At 40.9% G+C, this 21,481-nt stretch overlaps 1 protein-coding gene across 1 annotated transcript in view; it reads right to left on the bottom strand.

Moving 5' to 3' along the window:
- Window positions 1-3,837: 3,837 nt before the first annotated feature.
- Window positions 3,838-21,481, bottom strand: part of LOC137383925 (G1/S-specific cyclin-D2-like) — a 47,102-nt gene continuing 29,458 nt past the window's right edge. The window contains exon 5 of the mRNA XM_068057323.1: window positions 3,838-14,522. Within this exon, the coding sequence (XP_067913424.1) occupies window positions 14,367-14,522 (156 nt within the window). The 3' untranslated portion in view covers window positions 3,838-14,366. The remainder of the gene's footprint in view (window positions 14,523-21,481) is intronic.

Below are 21,481 nucleotides of genomic sequence, written 5' to 3'. Positions count from 1 at the left end.
ATTCAGAAACCAGTGCCATGCGGTCATTTGGAGGTCAAACTTGATTATCTTCAAATGTACGACATCTCATGGCTTTATATGCATTGCAGAAGTCTGTCCATAGCAGGAGGGAGCTGGAGCATAACTGGGGAAGACCCTCACAGTTTCATACATACGAACATACATTTATATAGTGCCTTAACATAGTAAAACATCCCAATGCACTTCACAGAAGTATTAACAAAATTGGACACCGAACCACATAGAGATATTACGACAGATGACCAAAAGCTTTATCAAAGGGGTAGGTTTTAAGTAGGGTCTTAAGGAAGAAGTAGGAGAGGGGTTTAGGGAGGGTATTCCAGAATTTTGTGTCTTGGCAGCTGAAGTCACAGCTGCCACTGGTGGAGCAATGGAAATTGTGGATGTGCAAGAGGCCAGAACTGGAGGAGAGCAGAGATATCAGAGGGTTGTGGGGCTGCAGGAGGTTACAGAGATAAGGAGGAGTGAGAATATGGAGGGATTTGAAAACAAGGGCGAGACCTTTTTAGGTTAGCATCCTTATTCTTCTTCCTCCTAATGCTCACTCTCTTATTAACTCAAACATAATTTGCACTACAGCAGCACACCACAGACTATAGTAACATCCAACTTCTGTTTGTTAGCAGTCTAACCTAACACTTGTTCTATTTCTATAGGGTCTCCCAAGATGATGACAAAGTTTATTTATTTTAGTTTTATTTATTTTTTAAGAGATACAGCACTGAAACAGGCCCTTCGGCCCACCAAGTCTGTGCTGACCATCAACCACCCATTAATACTAATCCTACATTAATCCCATATTCCGACCACATCCCCAACTTCCAAACCACCTACCTATACTAGGGGCAATTTATAATGGCCAATTTACCTATCAACCTGCAAGTCTTTGGCTGTGGGAGGAAACTGGAGCACCCGGCGAAAACCCACGCGGTCACAGGGAGAACTTGCAAACTCCGCACAGGCAGGACCCAGAATTGAACCCAGGTCTCTGGAGCTGTGAGGCTGCGGTGCTAACCACTGCGCTGCCCCTTATTCCTAATGATATGAAGAACTCAGCTCACTTCGGCTGCTCCCGGCACCATTTGAAGAACCGTGGGATACTATGAAAGCAGGCTCAAAGGGCCGAACAGCCTCCACCTGCTCCTATGTGGCAACTCTATAGCCATCTGCACTGAGCCCTTGTAGCAGAAGTCTGAAGCCAATTGCAGTTTCCCTCCTGAATGCTCCGACTGGGCTAGGGAGAACATGCGTTCCGATGTCCATGAGCCTCCCCTGTCCAGATTCAATATATTGGAGGATTGAAATTAGAGGGAGCCTATTGCCAGCTTCACTCAACTCATTGCTGGTGAGCAGTCTGTTCCAATGCAGATCCTTGGATATACTGAGAATGCACCTATTAGCTGAGTCATGGCAGGTAAAGGCATAAATGAGACTGCTGTCCTCTCAGGAAGTGCTACTTCCATTCAGCACCCTTAAACGGCAGAACAAGTGTAAGGCAGTATACAGTTATTGCAGCATCAAATGTGTGCTTGAATCGCAGAAAAATTTACTGAAACAGAACAAAGAGGTGGAGGCACCTGCAGACAGCTAACAAAAAGGCACCATACTCACTTAGCTCCCTGGAGAAACTACAACTCTGGAAAGATACAGATCTTACCCTGCTACTCTCGAGCTTTAGGAGTAAAACAAATAAGCGCTTAGTGAAAAAAATTGTTGCATTTTATTTCAATTTTGTGCTGGCTGTTCATTTCTGATGCTGCAGAATAAGGTAGCAGGAGCTAAAAAGAGGGATAGACATGCATGGTAATTCGTGCTAGTGTTTACTGGTCCACTGCATTAGAAAGCTTAGGCAATTAGGCAGCCAAAAACCTGGTCATCAGTTTCTTCACTCTCATCACCTACTCTGCCAAAAGGTTGCAGTCGGATCTCCTTGTGCTTTTGCTGCATTGGTAATTGCTCGCTATAACGATGTGCAACATACAACACCCTATGATTTTGAATATCTTTTCTGGCTTACATTGAATTTCCTCATTGAACTCCATCACTCCAACTGCTACTTCTGCTTTAAGACAGCCCTTAAAGCTTACCTCTTAAGGTATGCTTTTATCACCTTCCACTCAGTATCCAGCTTTGTCTGATTACACCTCTATGAACACATTGGGACTTGTTCTACATTAAAGGCCCTATATAATAGCAAGTCGTTGTCGCCATTGTGTAGGGCAAAGCGTTGGAACCTCTCTGACCATGCCAGTTATGTTCCACAGGACCCTTCACTCTCGCTGCTCCTTTAAATAATGATGGCATAGTAGTGTTTGGATGGCCAAGCTGTTTGCAGGATTCTTTAGATAGAGCTTGGGTGTCAAATGATTACTACGTTTTAGTTGGTTTAATTATGCATATAGATCATTTATAAAAATATAAGCCTTGCTCTGCAGATAAAAGTAATGTATTCTGCTGTAGTTATTGTCCCACATTGGTGTTGTTGAGGACTTTTGAAGTCTCATGAAACACGTGTGTGACAAAATTAATTCCAGTCTAAATGGCATTACTTTGAGATACTAAAAGCACTAATAGTGCAAATAATATGACCAGCCTCTGATCTAGTGAGCCAATGCCGTAAAAACACCCTACCTGTTATGTGTAGAATAGGTTGCATGGTGCAGTACGTTTTGGCATCAATACATCACCCAGAGTAGAAAGAGTTATGATTTCAACTATCTAGATCCCCAAGAGTTCCAACTCTTAGCTGCAGTGCCATAGGCTGCTCTCTCACCTACCCAGAAAGGAAAGCTGTTGGGATATTGTCACGTGTGTTCCAGCAAGCAGTTGAAGAACAATACTATTGTGATCTGGAAGTGGGTTTCCAGCTTGCTTTCGAAGCTATTGTCCCAGTACAATACACACAAGGAAAAGTAGAAAGCTTTTCGACGCTCAAACAAAATTACATATTGTACTATAGCTTGCCTTTTCAGGGCAATCCAATATTAAGCTTCACAGTTCTGATCTTTTGTCACCATTCGGTTGCTATATGTTCCATATATCATATAAAGGGTGTTTTTCATTATGATGCAAATTCCATAATAGGATAGGGCCAGTTGATATAGAATTAAGGAATGACATTGCTTCATAACAGCATAACACTCCGTTACATACACTATAGTTTACAGTGGAGAATGCTATGTTGCTCAAAGGTTGAAGTCCTCACAAATCATCTTCCAGAAATAGAACTTTCATTGATTAAATTGAAAAGCAAGCTATAATGTTCTTCACTGTCAGTCTCCTTCAAAGCCATACTTACTGAGTCGATGTGTCTATTACTATAAAGTTTTTTATTGAAGTGTTTAGCTTTCTTTTTCAACTTCATTATCTGGGTTTTATTGATGCTTTCTCTTTCATTTAATATACATGATGGAAAAAAAGTACCATTCGCACAGAATTGATATGCCATACTAAGATACCAGGCAAATACACAGCAGAGCTTTTGTTAAACATGATCCTGGTGTTTTATTGAAACAAATAAAGCCTTCAATTTTTCCTTCTGGGAGGAGGGCATGTATGTTAATCAATGAAACCTTACTGTAGATTATCTAAAGCCACATTGCTGAAGGACAGTACGCGTCCTTTAGTGTAAATTATGCTGAGCCTGATGTACTACGGATGTATATATCCAGATGCGTGGGAGGTGTAGGCAGCTGAAAGACACCTTGACTAAAGCCTAACTCTATAGAGGTGTGAAGTCAAGAAGCGAGACATCAGGTCACTCACATTCTTAAAAAAAAATCCATCACCTCAAAAAAGAAACAAGATACCATCACATTTAGTTTGGAAAAACTGTATTTATTGTTCAGTGATTGCCTCTGCATATGTCTCACAAAGATCATTCAATAGAACAGCGGAATCACGTAGCTGACTAGGGATGTTACCACATATTCAACTATCACGGTATTTCGCTGCAGCTTTGGTTAAATTTTCAGGTTTATTAAAGTTAGGTTAAAGCAAATAAACTCCAAACCTTCAAAATATGCCTATTACTTCTGGTGACAGTAGAATTTTTGAATTGAAATTAGGCGTGATGATATTGTATGAATGCTAAACTGATTTAAAATAAAAATTCAATGTCTTCGTTAAAATAGTACAGAATCATTTCACACGAGTGCATTAAGTGTTCTGGTGAAGTCACTCAGTAGTTTCCAGGCTTACATACTTGTTAGATGGGAAAGCTTAGCTAGGTTCTATTATTAGCAAGGGATCAACATTAAGTGCGCACATGAGTGTGTATAAATGCATATTTACACACAAAAGACACACAATATACACGTCCATAATAGCAACAAAATTTAGAGGAACTATGGCAGACAGAAAGAATTGCGAAATCACTCCTTACCTGTGATGCAGGCAATTAGTAGAACAATTTCAAAAAGGGTTCTGATGTTATCAAATTGGGGCACTTTAACACCAGCCTAGCAACAGGCCTAATGATAATCATCAGTTGAAAATTTTCTTTTCCTTTCTAGAGTTCATTTAGATTTGCATATCCAATCAGGAACCAGATTTTTACAAACCTATTGCTAAGGCGAAAGGTTAAGAGCACAAAGCTACACCTTGCTTGAAGATGTGGTACTCATGACACCCCTAATGCATCCAGCAATGAACAAAAAATACATTTCTTCATTAAGTATAGGTGCCAAAATATGATTAAGGACTGAAGAATTAATCATAACATGGGCACTACAATGCCCAAAAAATCAAATAAAAATGATCAGAATTAATGAAAATTTAAAACAAGAATTGAAGGGTTCATTACAAACCATTGTATTAAATCTAAAAGAAAGAAATAGCAACTCTAGGGCTCGGACTCTATGTGTTTTCAGTCTGCTGCATTTGATGGCACTTCAAGTCTGCTTTACCTCCTGAAATGCTTCCGTTGCCTTGAATCAGCAGCGAGGGGAAGCATTTCAAATCATGTTTGGCACTTCAATGACCTTCAACAAATTATTTGTTTAACTGGAAAAAAAGTCCTCACTCTGCTTAATACCCAGTTTGGATGAAACGTCACATCTGATTGTTAGGCAGCAAACATCAGAGTAATAAAAAATTGTACAGAGTCTCAAGTTGTTGGAAAAACACATCTAATAACACAATGAATGGGAAGTTTAAAACTCCATGAGAATGCAATATTTACAAAGAAATGTCACTACACTTTGAGATAACAGGTGAAGATATACAAAAATACTTTCATGGCAACTAAGACAGAGGCTTAAAACTTACACAAATCAAACTTCATGACATTAGTATAATGCGCATCCGAACCCAACTGCACAATAGGGGTTTAAACTGCTAATGACTAGTGGAAAATATTGCACTCATTTTACTGAGCAATTCGGTTTTTAAAACCAGATCTTGCAAATGACATTGTAGCTACACAGAACTTGATCAACCAGTTTGCTACTTAGATTCAACTATTTATGTCGTCCCAAATATTTATTCTTTCCATTGAATGCAGTCTACTACCTGTGTAACACCAATATGTAGTTTAAAACGTGCTAAAGATTTTCTATTAAGCAACTTAAATATGGTACATACAGGAGTCCCTAATCAGAATGGAGAACTGTTCTTAACTGAAGATCTTGCTGGCAGAGGTTTTAGTACAATTCCACCGGAGCCAGTCAGCTTGTGAATTGTCCAGACTTCATGTAAAATCCCAGAGCACTAGTGGATTATTAACTGCCACCCTCCCATTTCTTGCCTGAAAATCAGCCAGCTGGCAGAGAAAAATTAGAGGGAGAACACCCTCTATAGTCAGCCGAGGCATTTTCAGGCGAACGTGCAACTGAGAGCACAGTATTTCTGTCTATTCCTGAATAGGTGAATCAAGGTCCTATGCCAATGTAGGGCATAGACTGTAATTTTTATGTTCAAAAGGGTCCAACTATCTCTTTTTGTGGGGCCAAGAGGTGCATTTATACCACATCCTGCACTTGGAATGTTTCTTTTCATCCCCTTACTTGTCTTGCCAGCTAGCTCAGCCCAGGCACCGCCCAACGTTTCACATCTCACAACCGAGGAGCTGTAGCTCATTGCTTACATTCGCCAGGCACTCTGCCTACTTCACAGCTATTTTGGGCATATGGTTAAAATCGCCAGGAGCCAGGAGGTGGTTTGCCGTGGGAGCATTGCGACTAATTCCTGTCTTAATCCACATCTTAGTTCTGTTGAATTGTGGGGCCCTGATCATGCAGTTGGATGGTGCTTTCAATGTATTATTAATGCTTCAGTCCTGCATAAAGTTACTGAGTATATTTTCCCATAGATAATCTTTACAAGTAATAATCAAACTATCTCAAAGAAGAAATTTCCAATATTCACACTTTTTTTCGCTCTAACTTGCCCCAGTCCTGCTACATACAAAAGCTCTCCTTCAGTCAGGAAGACAAACATGGTGATCCAGATTAAGATGCTTTATAATTGTTGCAAAAGTTACTCTATGATCAGCTAAAGGAGGCTCTCTTGTAGCAGGTTGATAGGATCCTATCTGTTTCAACATAGGTCCACTTAACAGCCTCGGCAGAGGACTAATGAAACTCAACTAAGCTGCTGTAGGTAGATAGGACTACAGTACACTTCCTCCCCTCCCCTAAACTGGTTGGACAGCTATTGCTATAACTACTAGACGAACTGCCAAAACCTACTTAAATTCATCAAGCTTTTTGCTGTAAATTTCTTGGACTAACACTAGATTGTAATGAGGGCTTAAGAATACAAAAGGAGAGGAAGTTACTGCAGTAATTTTAGCATTTAAGGAACTTACATTAAAATGACCACATATACTTGAATATAAGGCAACATATATAAGCAAAACAAAAACATCACCCCAAAAAATCCAATTACCTCAATTACAAAACTTCTCTCCACCAAAATTCTTACTTTCATTTTGCTGGTGTCTGCAAATACACTTCTGTCCACTCTCATTCTAAGCTGCATTTTCCTGTTAGCTGTTGCTCCACTCCTGTAGCGCTGATATTTAAATGGAAGCACTTTCTCTCTTGCCAAACTTCAATCCTATATTCTGCTACATCTATGCCATCTATGATTTTGCTCAGAGGTTAAATCGCCATTTAAGTACCCCAGTGCTGGAAAAGCCAGGCAGAGCAACCACGGATAAGAAGGCACTGGCAAAGTGCTGTATCCAGTTTTTGGAGAAATTCCTCTGTCGAGTAGGAACCCAGCCATGAGCAAAATCTAAAAGTAGATACAATCCACAGATAAGATGACGACCCCTATTTCTAGCTCAATATACAGGGAGATAAATTTCTAGACTTATACCTTGAGTATATAAGTTAAGCACAGACTGAAATCCAGAAGTAATTACTTCCAAGCACCCATTGCCTTAATACCCTGTTGTAATTATTTTCCTCCAGTTAACCACTATGATTTTGTCATCATGACTTGTACAGCAATTTGAGCACATGGTTTCTTGAGAATGATGTGCTTTTAAGTTTCACAAGTTTTTTTTGAAAAAGTAATTTGTTCTTGCACAATATTTTGATAAAGATTTAGACTATATTATTGACAAGACTCAAAACATTGTTACACCCCAGATGGAATTCTCAAATGTAAGTCAGATAATGCACTGATTATAAAATGGACCAACAATTTTAACAGATGCAACAATGCTGCAAATTGTGAAGTAATCATCTTAAAAAGTACTGGATACTTCTTAGATTAAAAGCACAAAAATTGCAGATGCAGTGTCCCCTTTTGGTAAAATGAAATAAACTGGATGATTATTCAAAACTCATTACAGTCATTCACAATTAATGCTCAATAAAACCAAACTAAGTTTTACAATTGGTTCATTGTCACTGCTTTATTACGTTATCTAAAAAGGAGGGAACAAGCTTTATTACTTATTCTATCCCACCCTCAATTTTCTGTCCTTTACTCTTGAAGGCTGAGACCAAGTTCCACAAGTGTCTTGTCCAACTAGCTATTCTTGACATACAAGCTGTGGCAATCAGTGTTAGCAAGGTATTTAATGCAGGGGAGGACCTCACAGCTGAGCCCAATTCTGTTATCACCCAACCTGGTACATTCCGAGCAGGCTAACAGCAGCAATCAGGAGCATTGGTTGAGTTTTTTCCACTGAGGGTAATGGGGCAAGTTTTAGCAGTCTGACTGTTCCTCCCCTGCACCTGACTTTGCTGGTATGTATGTATGGCTCAGCTCCACACTGGGTGGTGCATTTACCAATGAAGAGTTCGTGAACTAAAACTTTATCTACATAATGCACAGTCATCTGTACTTGGTGCATTATGCACGTAGCTGTCTATGAAAATAATATACAGTGGACTTATAAACATTCTCATCATTTTTAAAAGCCAACAACAAAGTTCAAAGGACCAACATTTATTTCCGAGGTTCAGATACACAACTCAGTTACAGAAATTAATTCTGAATGATTGCCATTCCAGAGCAATTAATTGAAGCTTTTGATTTATCTAATAGGCAGTGAAATGGTTGAAGAATGTTACTGTTAAACACACAATTACTGTATTAAAAGTTATCCAACCATTTACTAAACGTTAGTCAAAGAGGTGTCATTTTTGGACCAATTATCTCTCCCACTGAAAGCATTGTAATTTGCCCCAACTTTACACCATCATATTTCTTAAACTGCTGCTGCAGAAATTCATTCTATAGTCTCAAAAGAAACTATTAGAAACACATACTGTATTAAGTTCAGGATATTTTCCATAGTTTACAAAGTGTTAATAAAATGCTTGGAGTCCAATAAAACCAGCACCAAACAAGAGGGGACAAAACATCTGACCTGACCAGAATGATACTGAATCAGATGTGCACAAGGACCAAAGACTCATGCTTTACCTGACTAACAACATTAACACCAGTTCCTGTCCCTAAGGAAGGACTTTAGACAATGGTATCTCCTTGGGACATTATGTAATTGTGACCTTTAAAAAGCTCTAAAAAGCTGAGGTACTGTAGAAACTGTGTAGTAACCTGAGATACTGTAGGTGGAACCTCTGCAGACAAAAAAGGCAACCCAACGGTCAAATTTACAAAGGCATTAACAATAAGAACATTAATGTTCTTGTAATCCCCACCCCCATTTTTATCATTGACTTTAAACATAAGCAGCAAAAAAGTTTTTGTTTTTTTTCATGACATAAAACAGTGATGCACAACCAACTGAACTAGTTCTCATTTGGTCTCTGACATCCAAGCGCGTGCAAGGAGCAGCTCATAAGTAACAGTGTTCAATACAAAGCATATGCCCTCCTCAGTAATAATTAATAAATGTGGGAGTAATAACATTTAACATGTTGAAAAGACCCAAGGTAATTATAGATCAAGGTCTTACTGTGTGAATTCCACTGATCTCCTCCTCCTTCCGAAAAACTACTGCAGCTTACAACATCATTTTGAAAACATGAGGTTTTCGAACAGGTTGGATCATTTAAGTATTGAGGTTTTAATTAGTTTTAGACTACAACACTGGTAGGCCAAGACAGAAGTCTCACTATCTCATCAACCAACAGGTAAGCTCAGTTCAGTTGTCTGCACAACCCTGTATACAAGAAAAATAGCAGCAAGTTTCATTAAACAATACAACTAAAAATTACAATGTCGAACATCAGCCCTTTTAGCAGCGCAAAAATTTTTTTTAGTCCATTCTTTGCCAAACCCAGCAACAGCAATGCGCAAAGGTTTAAATGCTTCAAACTCCGCCTACTGTAGGAGCAGTCACAGGTATCAACCTCACTAACCAGAAATTGTTGTCATAGTTGCTTAATTTCAATAATTCTTTATGTTGCCACTTTTTAAAATCAGCTTCACTTTTTTTCTAGGATAGCCCAGTTCACAGAGTATATATGTGCTTTGACGAGCATAAAAAATTAAAAGTGCCCTAATAAGAATAAAAAACCCAGAAATTGTGTCTTGATTTTCTACTGGCAAATTGCATGTGCTGCAGAAATTGTGAAACTATACAGCTTTGTCCCTTTTCACTTGGTCACTAGCATCAGACAGGTTTTATGTGGCATAAATATTTAGTGTACAAGCTGATCCTACATCAAAATACTGTCACTTTTGGCTTAACAATTCCCCAAAACATTGATGAGTTTTTACATTGGGAAATTAAACAGCAACCATTTTTTAAAAAGTTCTATGTTACTAAAGAGACTCTGGAACTGCTGACCAATCACTTATTTGATAACATTCTGTAAAGATGCATATTGGCAAAAATGAATCAAAATGTGATTTAAAGGTACAATCTTCACAGCATGAAGGAACTAAAACACATCACTCGGTTTCTGGGACAGTTCTGCAGCACTAAATTAGTACTGTGTATACCAGTCTTTGAGGGTAATTTTCTGAATACATTTTGAGCAGTGGTGAATCTCGCTGTCGGAGATTTTCTGACATGGGTGGCTGTGGAAAAAGCTCCAGTGCCATAAGCACATACTCAGAAAATGACTCTCTATATGTTACTACCTAAATGCACAAACCAGGCACTGGTTAAAAGAGCTGTGTGTCTTAATGGTGGCAAGCTGACAAATCTGTAATATTTCCAATGATAGGCTATTTGAATGATCAGCAACATAAATTAGTTGCAAATGAAGAAGCTGCTGATGCAGGGCTGCAACTTAAAATGTCCATTGAGAGCATTCCGCCATATTTCCCATTCAACTGCAGCCCGAGACCATTTGTGAGGCAGCGCACAACAGTGTTAGAAATGACAGGCTCATTATCACGACAGACACTTCAGCAGGACAGACCCCATTGAAGAATTAATCACCTAATAAAAGATAGCACCTACAGCAGAAATGAGGGTGCATTAATTATTAAGCATATATGACTCTTGAAGAGGGGCTGCAGTATGTTCCAAAATAAAAACTCCACGGTGGAAAACCCGGAGGTATTGACAGGATAAAAATAAAATTTGAGTCCTTAAATGCAGCGTGGGAGCAGGAGGAAGTGTTCAGAACATTATACAAGTATAATTCTGAAGAGATACAATGTCCTACAATTCCCCCTCTTTGAATAACAGGCCCGATTTATCTGAATGTGGAGGATGAATGAGTTGCAGGAATATAATCAAAAACCTTAGTGGATTAAATGACTGATGTTATCTTTAGTATTGGCAATTTCACACCAGCTAGTTTGCATTGCAAGGCATTTGGTAACACAGCCCCCTTAATCTCATACTAAATATTGGTTGCATACACTACAAACTCAGGAGCTTATTTCAATTCTCCTGTCAAAATCTGTAGTTCTTGGGATACTTCTGATCACCCCTAGTTTGCTAAAGCATTATGCTTAATCATCAAATTTCTGTAGCATTTAATACAATCTTAGCAAAAATTAGCAAACAAGACCCTTTAATAATGAGGGAATAAAGAATGCATAACTATCAAGCAGAGTTATGAAAAATAAAAGGCAACACATTAAATATTATGCCTGTGTTCACTGACCTTTAAGCAAAAGTTAAATGCTACACTTTCAATTCAAGTGATCGAGGGTAGAAACATATGCGGTTTCAAGCAGATTATGGCATTACTGAATTTTAACTCCATGGATAAGATGCTGTAATAGGTAATGGTCAAAAAATCCAAAGGTGTGAGTTAAATCCAGCCCACAAAATATCGGGTAAAACTAGAGATGCCAGTCTCATTTCTGACTATATGATAGAATAACACACCATACAAATCATTGCCTTGGCACAGTTAGAATATTATGTCCATTTTTGGGTGCCCTACTTTTAAAAAAAAAAAGGATGTTAAGGTCACAGAGAGGGTGCAGAACAGATTTACTAAGACAATATCTGAGATAAGCTTTAAGTAGAGTGTAAGATAAAACAGGTAAGAGATAATTTTACAGGCTTTCAAGACTACAAAGGTTTTTGTAAGATAAATGGGGAAATATTATTTCCACTAGTTTCCACATCAGTAAGGGCAGAAATATAAGATTATGGAAAAGAACAAAGGCAGAGGTTAAGTTCTCTTTGTAGATGTTTGTTAAGAACTCTCCTAGAAACTACAGTGGAAACAAAATCAATAATTAAGAAAGGGGAGTAGGTATGTATTTGAAAAAAGAAACTTAAAAGGAAACGAGGGAAAGGTCAGGTGAATGACAGTAATTGGGACAGCTCTTTCAGAGCCTACCTTGTGCTTCTGTGCAGTGTTTTGGGATATTTTTCCAAGGCACTACATAAATGCACATTGTTGGGCTGAATGGCTGCCTTCTTTAGCTGTCAAATTCTATGATTTCACCATTAACTCTTCCCCTACCCGCACCCTGCCAGAAAAGTAACCTTTTATGAAAAAACACCTAAAGCCTTTTTTTTTTGAGGTGAGTGAACAACCGATCATAGCTTATAATTATCAGTCTTTACATGCCACTGCTAAACACACACACATATATATTGCTACCCAACCCGAACCCAACGACATGTGTCAGGTTCGGGTCAGGCTCAGGTCACACAGACACATCGAAATTACTTCACCTATCATATATCTGATTATTGGAAATGTAAAATTAGGGCCAGTCTACAAATTTAAATAATTATAGTGGAAATTCCTCCCCTTAATAGTCAAATTCTCAATGCAAAATTGCCTTCAAAAAGGGGAGGGGCCTTAGCTGGGAATGGCTTGATCTGACTCGGGCTGACCAATAATTTTTCTTCAATTGATGTATTTTATACAAGGAAGTAATTATAAAATTGCTGAAATCACTTTAGCTAATTGCTCCAAGACTGAACTATAGGTAATTTGCTACTACACACCCTTTGGCAATCACCCTGCACTAGTGCCCGCTACTTAGTGCATTTATTCACAAGGACACTCAAGCACATTCGTACCTCAATGAGCATACCAGTTCCACTCATTAGCAAGTGAATGTGGCTTTGGAGACTTTGTTCTTTTCATGATTCAGCAACATAGTTTTGTTTGCTGAAACAGGCTAAAGTTACTTATATGATGCTGAAGGCAACTATTGTGGGTGCAGATTTTTTGCAAAAACCCATTAATTAATCTGCAATATACTACCTTAGATCTTTAGGAAGGACTTGCCAAAAGTTGATATATTGACAGAAATTTCTGGTTTCTGTGAAGATGTGTAAAGGTCATTAAATATATTTCATTAGATATAAAGCAGTTGGGTATGCATTATATCAAGAAACCAGTACTACATTTATATGGATGCGTACCTTTTAAAATAAGGGCTGCACCAGTTTCAAAGATTCCTGCTGAGACACTTTGTTTGAGAATTTGCGTCAGCTTTTGCTCAGCTGTCTCATTTCCCAACTTCATGCCCTCTAGGAGAAAACAGATCTTGCTTCCTGTTACAGTCCTATTTTAAATATATTATATACAATCGTAACCTCTTAAATCACTGTGCAAAACAGAATTGAAGCCTGATTATTGGTACATCACAATGTCAAAGTGTGCCACTTGTGAGATTCCCAACAAAATAGCAGTACTAATCTATATATTATAGAATTATATATAGTATATTATACTAGTACATTACTGTGCAAAATAGTCAAAGTCTGTTAATTGAGACATAACATAAAATTAAAATGTCCCACTTATCAGATTGTTTCCATTAAGCAAAATACCAATACTGATTTAAACACAGTGAATCTGATGGTGGGTGAATCATTTCCTCATTAAATGAACATCCATATGAATTGTCCTTAAAATTTTTTTTTGAAGCAAAACGGTGCAAATATCCTTAATTTTTTTTTTAATCGTGGGATGAACTTCAGTTTAGATCGGAGGAGACAATCTTCACATAGCCCCTGGACTTCTGCTTATTGTTTGTGTGTCTGAGATGCTGAATGTTGTCAAACCGCGTGACTAGTGCCAAATAAGTTAAAAGCAACAGAACGACTATAAAAACAAGTACCTTGCACTTTTTGATCTACATTTTTGGGAAGGCACGAAAAGAAAATAAATTTATAAACCGGGCCTCTTAACATTTATTACAATCTTCCAACCTCAATTTGTAGCTGTATTCAGTACTAGCTGGTCAACTAATTAAAATCAAAACTTCCTTTGATATAAAAACAGTCGCAGGGTTTAGGAATTTCACAAGATGATATTCACGGCTACATTTCCCTCCACAATGGCTTCTCTTTTCAAGTTTGTCTCTTCTTCTGTGTTATCACCCCACGACATCAAAAGCAGGATCTTGTTTGTATTATAAATGCACGTTTTGTTTTATATAAAATAGCACTAAATAGTACTAAAATAGCAAATGCAATTCTAGGTATGCATCCATAGAGTTGCATTAAAATTTTATTAAAAATTGCACGAGGATGATCACAGGTTGACATCCCTTACGTCTGTTGGAGTGCTGATTTGGTCTGGCTCATGTACAGTCTTTGAGGACATGGTTTGCTCCTGCTGTTGCTGAGATTGCTTTAAGCTCTCTGCCAGGGCAGCTTCAATCTGTTCTTGGCAAGCCTTCAGGCAGTCCTGGTATAAAGAACAATGACATTAATGAACAGGTAAATGAGAACACAATTTTTTTTTTTTATTATATATTTTTAAAAAAAGGAAAAAACTCCAAGGTGGATTAGTCTGATGCAGTAATAGACCATCCTGTGCTGGTCCTGGTCAATATTGATGATTCAACTATCATAAACAGATTATCTGGTCATTATCACATTGCCATTTGTGGGAGCGTGCAGTGTGCAAACTGATTGTTATGTTTCCTACATTCAAAAGTACTTCATTGGCTGTAAAACTCTTTAGGACATCCGGAAGTTGTGAAAGGTGCTACATAAATGCCAGACTACTTTTTCTTTCTCGGCATTAAGCCATCAATGTGATAGATACAACAGACATTACTCATGTGATGCAAGCGCAGTATGGGTAACCTGCAAGTATGTTGCCCAGCCCCAACAAAAATAGAGTTCCTGAAATCAATTTAAAGTTTAACCAGTACATTTCTACTCACAAATCAATTTAGATTTTATCTGTGAGGTATTATGGGCTGAATTTTCCCAGCCCTTTGGAGACAGGCTGGCAATATGGCGGGGGAAGGTGCTGGGAGGGGAACCCAACATCTTCCAGCCACCATAGCATATTGCCAGTGGTGGGAACCTCAGTGCTGCGGCGGCCCAATTAAGGGCCACCTCCTGCCCCTGCCGGCACTTTACCAGCATTGAGAGTGACTGCTGCTGTGTGGGGAGACCGCCAGGTAAACTTTAGTGGCCTCCCGGTGGGTTTCCTGTTTGGGGAAGCGGTTTCCTGTTTGGGGGAGGGGCCTCCTTGATGAGCACTCCATGACCAATGGAGGGGGTGCCCACACCCCCCAACCCCTCCCCCAGTCAATGGCTGCCCCGTTCCCAAGATACCACCGCTGGACTAGCCACCTCCCCCCCCCAACCCCCGATCACTGAGGCACACCTGCCTGGCCCTGCCTTCCTCAAAATGACTCACTTGTCTCCAGGGTGCCTCAGCATTAAAGGCGCCTTCTCCTTTGTGATGTAGCCTCAGCACTGGCACTGCGAGCAGTGGCATTGCCAAGCTGCTGAGCTGCCACCCTCCGACTGTGCAGGTCTAGGGGTGGGCGGCCATCCTCTCTTGGACGGCAGCCCATTAATTGGCCCCCAGTGGCAAAATGCTGCCGGCCGGAGCAGGATTGGCTCCCACTTTTAGGCCCAGTGGCGCAATTGATACTCTTCTGTAAAATTTAGCCACATGTGCAATTAGTTTCGATTACCTACCTTACACAGACCTTAAAACAAATCAGCACACAGAAAAAAATTCAGGACCCGATCAACCCTAACTCTGCAAAATCCCAACAGCTCTGACTTGGTCACAACCCTCAAGTTTAAAATTAGACACTAATCGGGAATACTTAGTGTGTAGTTACTGCACACACTTAACAGATCAGGCAATTCACTTTTCAGATGTGACGCTAATAATGCTGCTGCATTCTCTGCTGGGAGAAGGGGGGAGTTAAGGAGCAGAAATTTGGCAGATTGAGTACAAGTGTGGGAAAATGCGAGGTTGTCCACTTTGGTGGGAAGAATAGAAAAGCCAAATATTATTCTGCTTTTGTATGCTTCACATTGAGAGTGACTGCAGAATGCTGTGGTACAGAAGGATCTGGGTGTCCTTGTAGATGAATGAGAGGTGATCTTATTGAAACCATAAAAGATTCTAAGGGGGTTTGACAGGGTAGATGCTGAGAGGATGTCTCCTCTTGTGGGGGAATCTAGAATGAGGGGGCAGAGTTTCAAAATAAGGGGTCGTCCATTTAAGACAGAGATGAGGAGGGATTTCTTCTCTCAGAGGGTGTTACGCTTTGGAATTCTCTACCGCAGAGAGCAGTGGAGGCTGGGTCATTGAATATACTCAAGGCTGAGTTAGACAGACTTTTGATCTACAAGGGAGACGATGGTTATTGGGGGGGGGGGGGGCCGCGGATGGCACAGGCAGGAAAGTGGAGGTAAGGCCACAATTAGATCAGCCATCATCTTATTCAATGGCAGAGCAGGCTCAAGGGGCTGAATGGCCTTGTCCTGCTCCTATTTGTTATGATCTTAAGGGACAGAGGGAAAAGAGGTGAAGCACAGGCTGGGGTTGTTTTCGTTAGAGCAGAGAAGTCTGAGGGGGGAACCTGTTTGAGGTATGCAAAATTATGAGGGGCATAGATAGGAAGAAACTTTTTTTCCTTAGCAGAGGTGTCAATAACCAGGGGGTATAGATTTAAGGTAAGGGGCAGAAGGTTTAGAGGGGATTTGAGGAAAACTTTTTTCACCCAGAGGGTGGTTGGAATCTGGAACACTGCCTGAACAAGTGGTAGAGGCAGGACCCCTCACAACATTTAAGGAGTATTTAGATGAGCACTTGAAATGCCATAGCATACAAGGCTACGGGCCAAGTGCTGAAAAATGGGATTAGAATAGATAGATGCTCGATGGCCAGCACAGACACGATGGGCCGAAGGGCCTGTTTCTGTGCTGTATAACTCTATGACTATGATGACATGGCATAGAATGAGAACTGAACACAAGCACAGGTCACTATCTAGCCACTTCATTGCAGAGTCTTTGACATAACACCATACTGTACACAGGGTTGGTGATTAAATACACAATTTAAATTCAACCTGCTCCCGCCCATCATGCGCACTGGGTTGTGATTAAAATTTCCCTTATATGCACACGTGAGCAAATCACCTCCCCTCTTAACTGGGGATGGGGGGCTGGGTTCATTCACTTGGATGCACCAACAACTTGCTTTGACCACCCCCTTGCTGACCGAGTGAACTTCAGAGGCCACTGCTCTTTGCATGGACTAAAATGGGTCAAAATGTAAAATGCGATGTCTCAAATCTGTAGTGGTACCCAATTCTTTACTTTAGTCATCCTTGATTATTAAACTTCAAATCCTGTTTCCACCTTCTCATTCTATTATTTTACTGACCCCGACCGCTAACCAAACATCTCGCCTTATGCCAGCTGGTATTGTAAACTGTTTTCCCTTTCTTTCAAATCTGTCTTCACCCCAGTCATCAATAATCTCACAGCGGACCCTTCTGTCTTGCAAACCACCACTCCATGTAAAATTAAAGTGCATGGGATTGGGAGTAGTGTATTGCGATGGATAGAAAATTGGTTGGCAGACAGGAAACAAAGGGTAGGGATAAGTGGGTCTTTTTCCGAATGGCAGGCAGTGACTAGTGGGGTACCGCAGGGATCAGTGCTAGGACCCCAGCTATTGACAATATACATTAATGATTTAGATGAGGGAACCAAATGTAATATTTCCAAATGACACAAAACTGGGTGGGAGGGTGAGTTATGAGGAGGATGCAAAGAGGCTTCAGGGTGATTTGGACAAGTTGAGTGAGTGGGCTAATGCATGGCAGATGCAGTATAATGTGGATAAATGTGAGGTTATACACTTTGGTAGCAAAAACAGGAAGGCAGACTGTTACCTGAACGGCTATAAACAGAGAGAGGAATATGCAGAGAGACCAGTCACTGAAGGTAAGCATGCAGGTGCAACAGGCTGTAAAAAAGGCAAATGGTATGTTGGCCTTCATAGGGAGAGGATTCGAGTACAGGGGCAGGGATGTCTTGCTGCGATTATACAGGGCCTTGGTGAGACCACACCTGGAATATTGTGTGTAGTTTTGGTATCCTTATCTGAGGAAGAATGTTCTTGGTATAGAGGGAGGTTTACCAGACTGATTCCTGGGATGGCAGGTCTGATGTATGAGGAGAGATTGAGGCAGTTGGGCTTATATTTTCTGGAGTTCAGAAGAGTGAGGGGGGATCTCATAGAAACCTATAAAATTCTATACAGGACTTGACAGGGTAGATGCAGGAAGGATGTTCCCGATGGTGGGGGAGTCCAGAACCAGGGGCCAAAGTCTAAGGATACAGGGTAAACCTTTCAGGACTGAGATGAGGAGAAATTTCTTCACCCAGAGTGGTGAGCCTGTGGAATTTGCTACCACAGAAAGCAGTTGAGGCCAAAACATTGTATGTTTTCAAAAAGGAGTTCGATATAGCTCTTGGGTCTAAAGGGATCAAAGATATGGGGCGAAAGCAGGAACAGGTTACTGAGTTGGATGATCCGCCATGATCATAATAAATGGCGGAGCAGGCTCGAAGGGCTGAATGGCCTACTCCTGCTCCTATTTTCTATGTTTCTAACCTCTCCCAATATGTTGGTGCCTCCCAAATCCATGCCCATTTTCCCCAGAACTCCAGGTTTAAACCTCCCCAATTAGGTTTTTGCCCCTGCCACAGCACTGAAATGACCCTAAGCCAAGTCACAAGTGACTTCCCATCTTCAGCCTTTGACATGGTTAACCACACCATCTTCGTCCAATGCATCTTCCCCCCCCCGTGACCTTCACAATCAGAGTCAGAGAAAGCAGTTAATAAAGCTTATGGGATCCTGGGCTTTATAAATAGGGGCATGGAGTACAAAAGCAAGATAGTTATGGTGAACTTTTATAAAACACTGGAGTATTGTGTCCAATTCTGGGCACCATACTTCAGAAAAGATGTGAAGGCATTAGAGAGGGAGCAGAAAGATTTATGAGAATGGTTCCAGCAATGAGGAACTTCAGGTACAGGGATAGACTGGAGAAGCTGGGGCCGTTTTCCTCAAGAGAGTAGGTTGAGCGGAGATTTGATGGAAGTGTTCAAAATCAATAGGGGTCTAGACAGAGTAGCAAGAGAGAAACTGTTCCCATTGGCGGAAGGGTTGCGAACCAGAGGGCATTGATTTAAGGTGACTGGCAAAAGAGGCAATGGCGACATGAGGAAAAACATTTTTCTATGCAGCGATTGGCTAGAATCTGGAATGCACTGCCTGAGTGTGTGGTGGAGGCAAATTCAATCGTGGCTTTCAAAAGAGAATTGGATAATTATCGGAAGGGAAAAAAAATTCACAGGGCTCCAAGGAAAAGGCAGGCGAGTGAGACTGAGTGAGTTGCTCTTGCAAAGAGCTGGCACAGACATGATAGACCAAGTGGCCTCCTTCTATGCTGTAGCCATTCCAAGATTCTATTCCTGCAACAGATTACATTCTCTTCCCCCCGCACTGTTATCTCTGGTGCACTCCAAGGATCTATTCTTAGCTCCCTCTTACTTCTCATCTAAATGCAGTGCCTCAGAAACATCACCCGAAGACCTGATGTCAGTGTACATGACAACACCCAGCTCTTTAGACCCCTCCATTACCTCCAGGTTGGTTAATTGCTTGCCTGACATCTAGTCCTGGAAGAGCTGCAATTTCCACCAATTAAACATTGGGAAGAACGAAGTGTTTGTCCTCTGCCACAAACTCCAAATCCAAACCACCAATTTCACCACTGCTCCCTCCCCACCAGGAATTTCTCTCTTTGGCTGAACCAGATACTGTGTGACCTCAGTGTCCTATATGACCCCGATATGAGCTGAGCCAGCCACATATCCTCTCCTTAAAGACCTTTGGAATTCTCTCTCCCAGAGGGTTGTGGATGCTCCATTGTTGAATACATTTAAGGCTGGGAAAAATAGATTTTTGGTCTCTCAGGGAATCAAGGGATATGGCAAGTGGGCGGGAAAGTGGAGTTGAATCCTCTGAGCAGCCATGATCGTTTTGAATGGCGGAACAGGCTCAATGGGCCATATGGTCTACTCCTGCTCCTATTTGTGTTTTCAGCCCCTCAGCTGTTGAGACCCTCATCTAGGTTTTTGTTACCTCCAAACAAGACTACTCCAATGCTCTGACCAGTCTCCCATCTTCCACTCTTGAAAAAACTTTAGCTTATCCAAAACTGCTGTCCGTATCCTAACACACACCTAGTCCCATTCACCAATCATCATCATCTTTGACAGTCCCTTGGGAACAAGGATGACTTTCTTCCACTCCAGGGTTGTGGGTCCTTAGGTGACTGAATAGTCCAATCTTAATACCCCAGGTCCCAAAGTTAATTTCGAGGGGGTGGAAGATGCCTGTGCATTGATTCTTTTAACCGTGGGGTGGCTGTTGCATACCGACTACCACACAGTCCGAGCGAAGCAAGGTTTTTGTCCAATGACAGGGATGGCTGAGACGATTGGAGACCAGGCTCCGCTACACAAACTGGGGGCTAATACATACACATGGCCAGCATGTCCAGCTGGGGCGCCTGGATGCAGGCCATGTGGATCTGCATCAGGGTATTCTTGAAGGGTGAGTTGAAAGCCTGCTCCAAGAGCTCCCCAGGATCCCTCATGGAGCTGGCAGGATGAGGCTGAAGGACAAAAACCAGTATAACCAGTGGCCAGTCACAGGCTCAGCAGGAGACTGAAGTCTCAATCACAGCAGTGGTAGGGGAAGGGCAGTAAACTAATCAGTGTTATTTTAGATATCACAACAGAGCAGCAATTCAGAGACAAAGTTGGGTCTTGCATTATAACCAGTGTAGTCCAGAGCAAAAGCGTCTTCTTGATGTTGAGGTCAGTCCAGAAATTTGAAGCTAAATTTCAAAGGGTTTCTAGATGCACATTTTTCCAGTTCTTTTCCCACAGCTCAAGGATGGGAAAAACAGAAAAAGGCAGATTCGAGATGGAAGCAGAGTCTAACATTTTTCCAATGTAGTCCAGCACAGAAACATAACCTTGCTGTCCAGCGAAGCCAGATGTGAGAGAAAAACCACATCCAGGTCTTCTCCAGATCTTTACCAGAGCTCACAAGGTAAGGTCGGGGATAGGGTTTATAACAGCAGACAGAGGCTGTTTAAACTATTAATTTAAAGTGCAGAAGGGAGGATCTACCCAAGATGGCTCCTGGGCAGTCAGCTCCCTAAGGGAGCTCCTCACTGTCCATGTCTACCCATGGCCATCTGCTGCCATCCATTGCTCTTTCTCCCCACATTCACCGAACCCCCCTGTGTTAACTGACCTACACAGGGTATTGGCTCACTAACACTTCAA

Source organism: Heterodontus francisci, chromosome 25 (genome assembly GCF_036365525.1).
Source record: "Heterodontus francisci isolate sHetFra1 chromosome 25, sHetFra1.hap1, whole genome shotgun sequence".
Classification (NCBI taxonomy): Eukaryota; Metazoa; Chordata; class Chondrichthyes; order Heterodontiformes; family Heterodontidae; genus Heterodontus; species Heterodontus francisci.
Note: the sequence above shows the minus strand (reverse complement) of the source record. Positions and strands in the feature narration are given on the sequence as shown.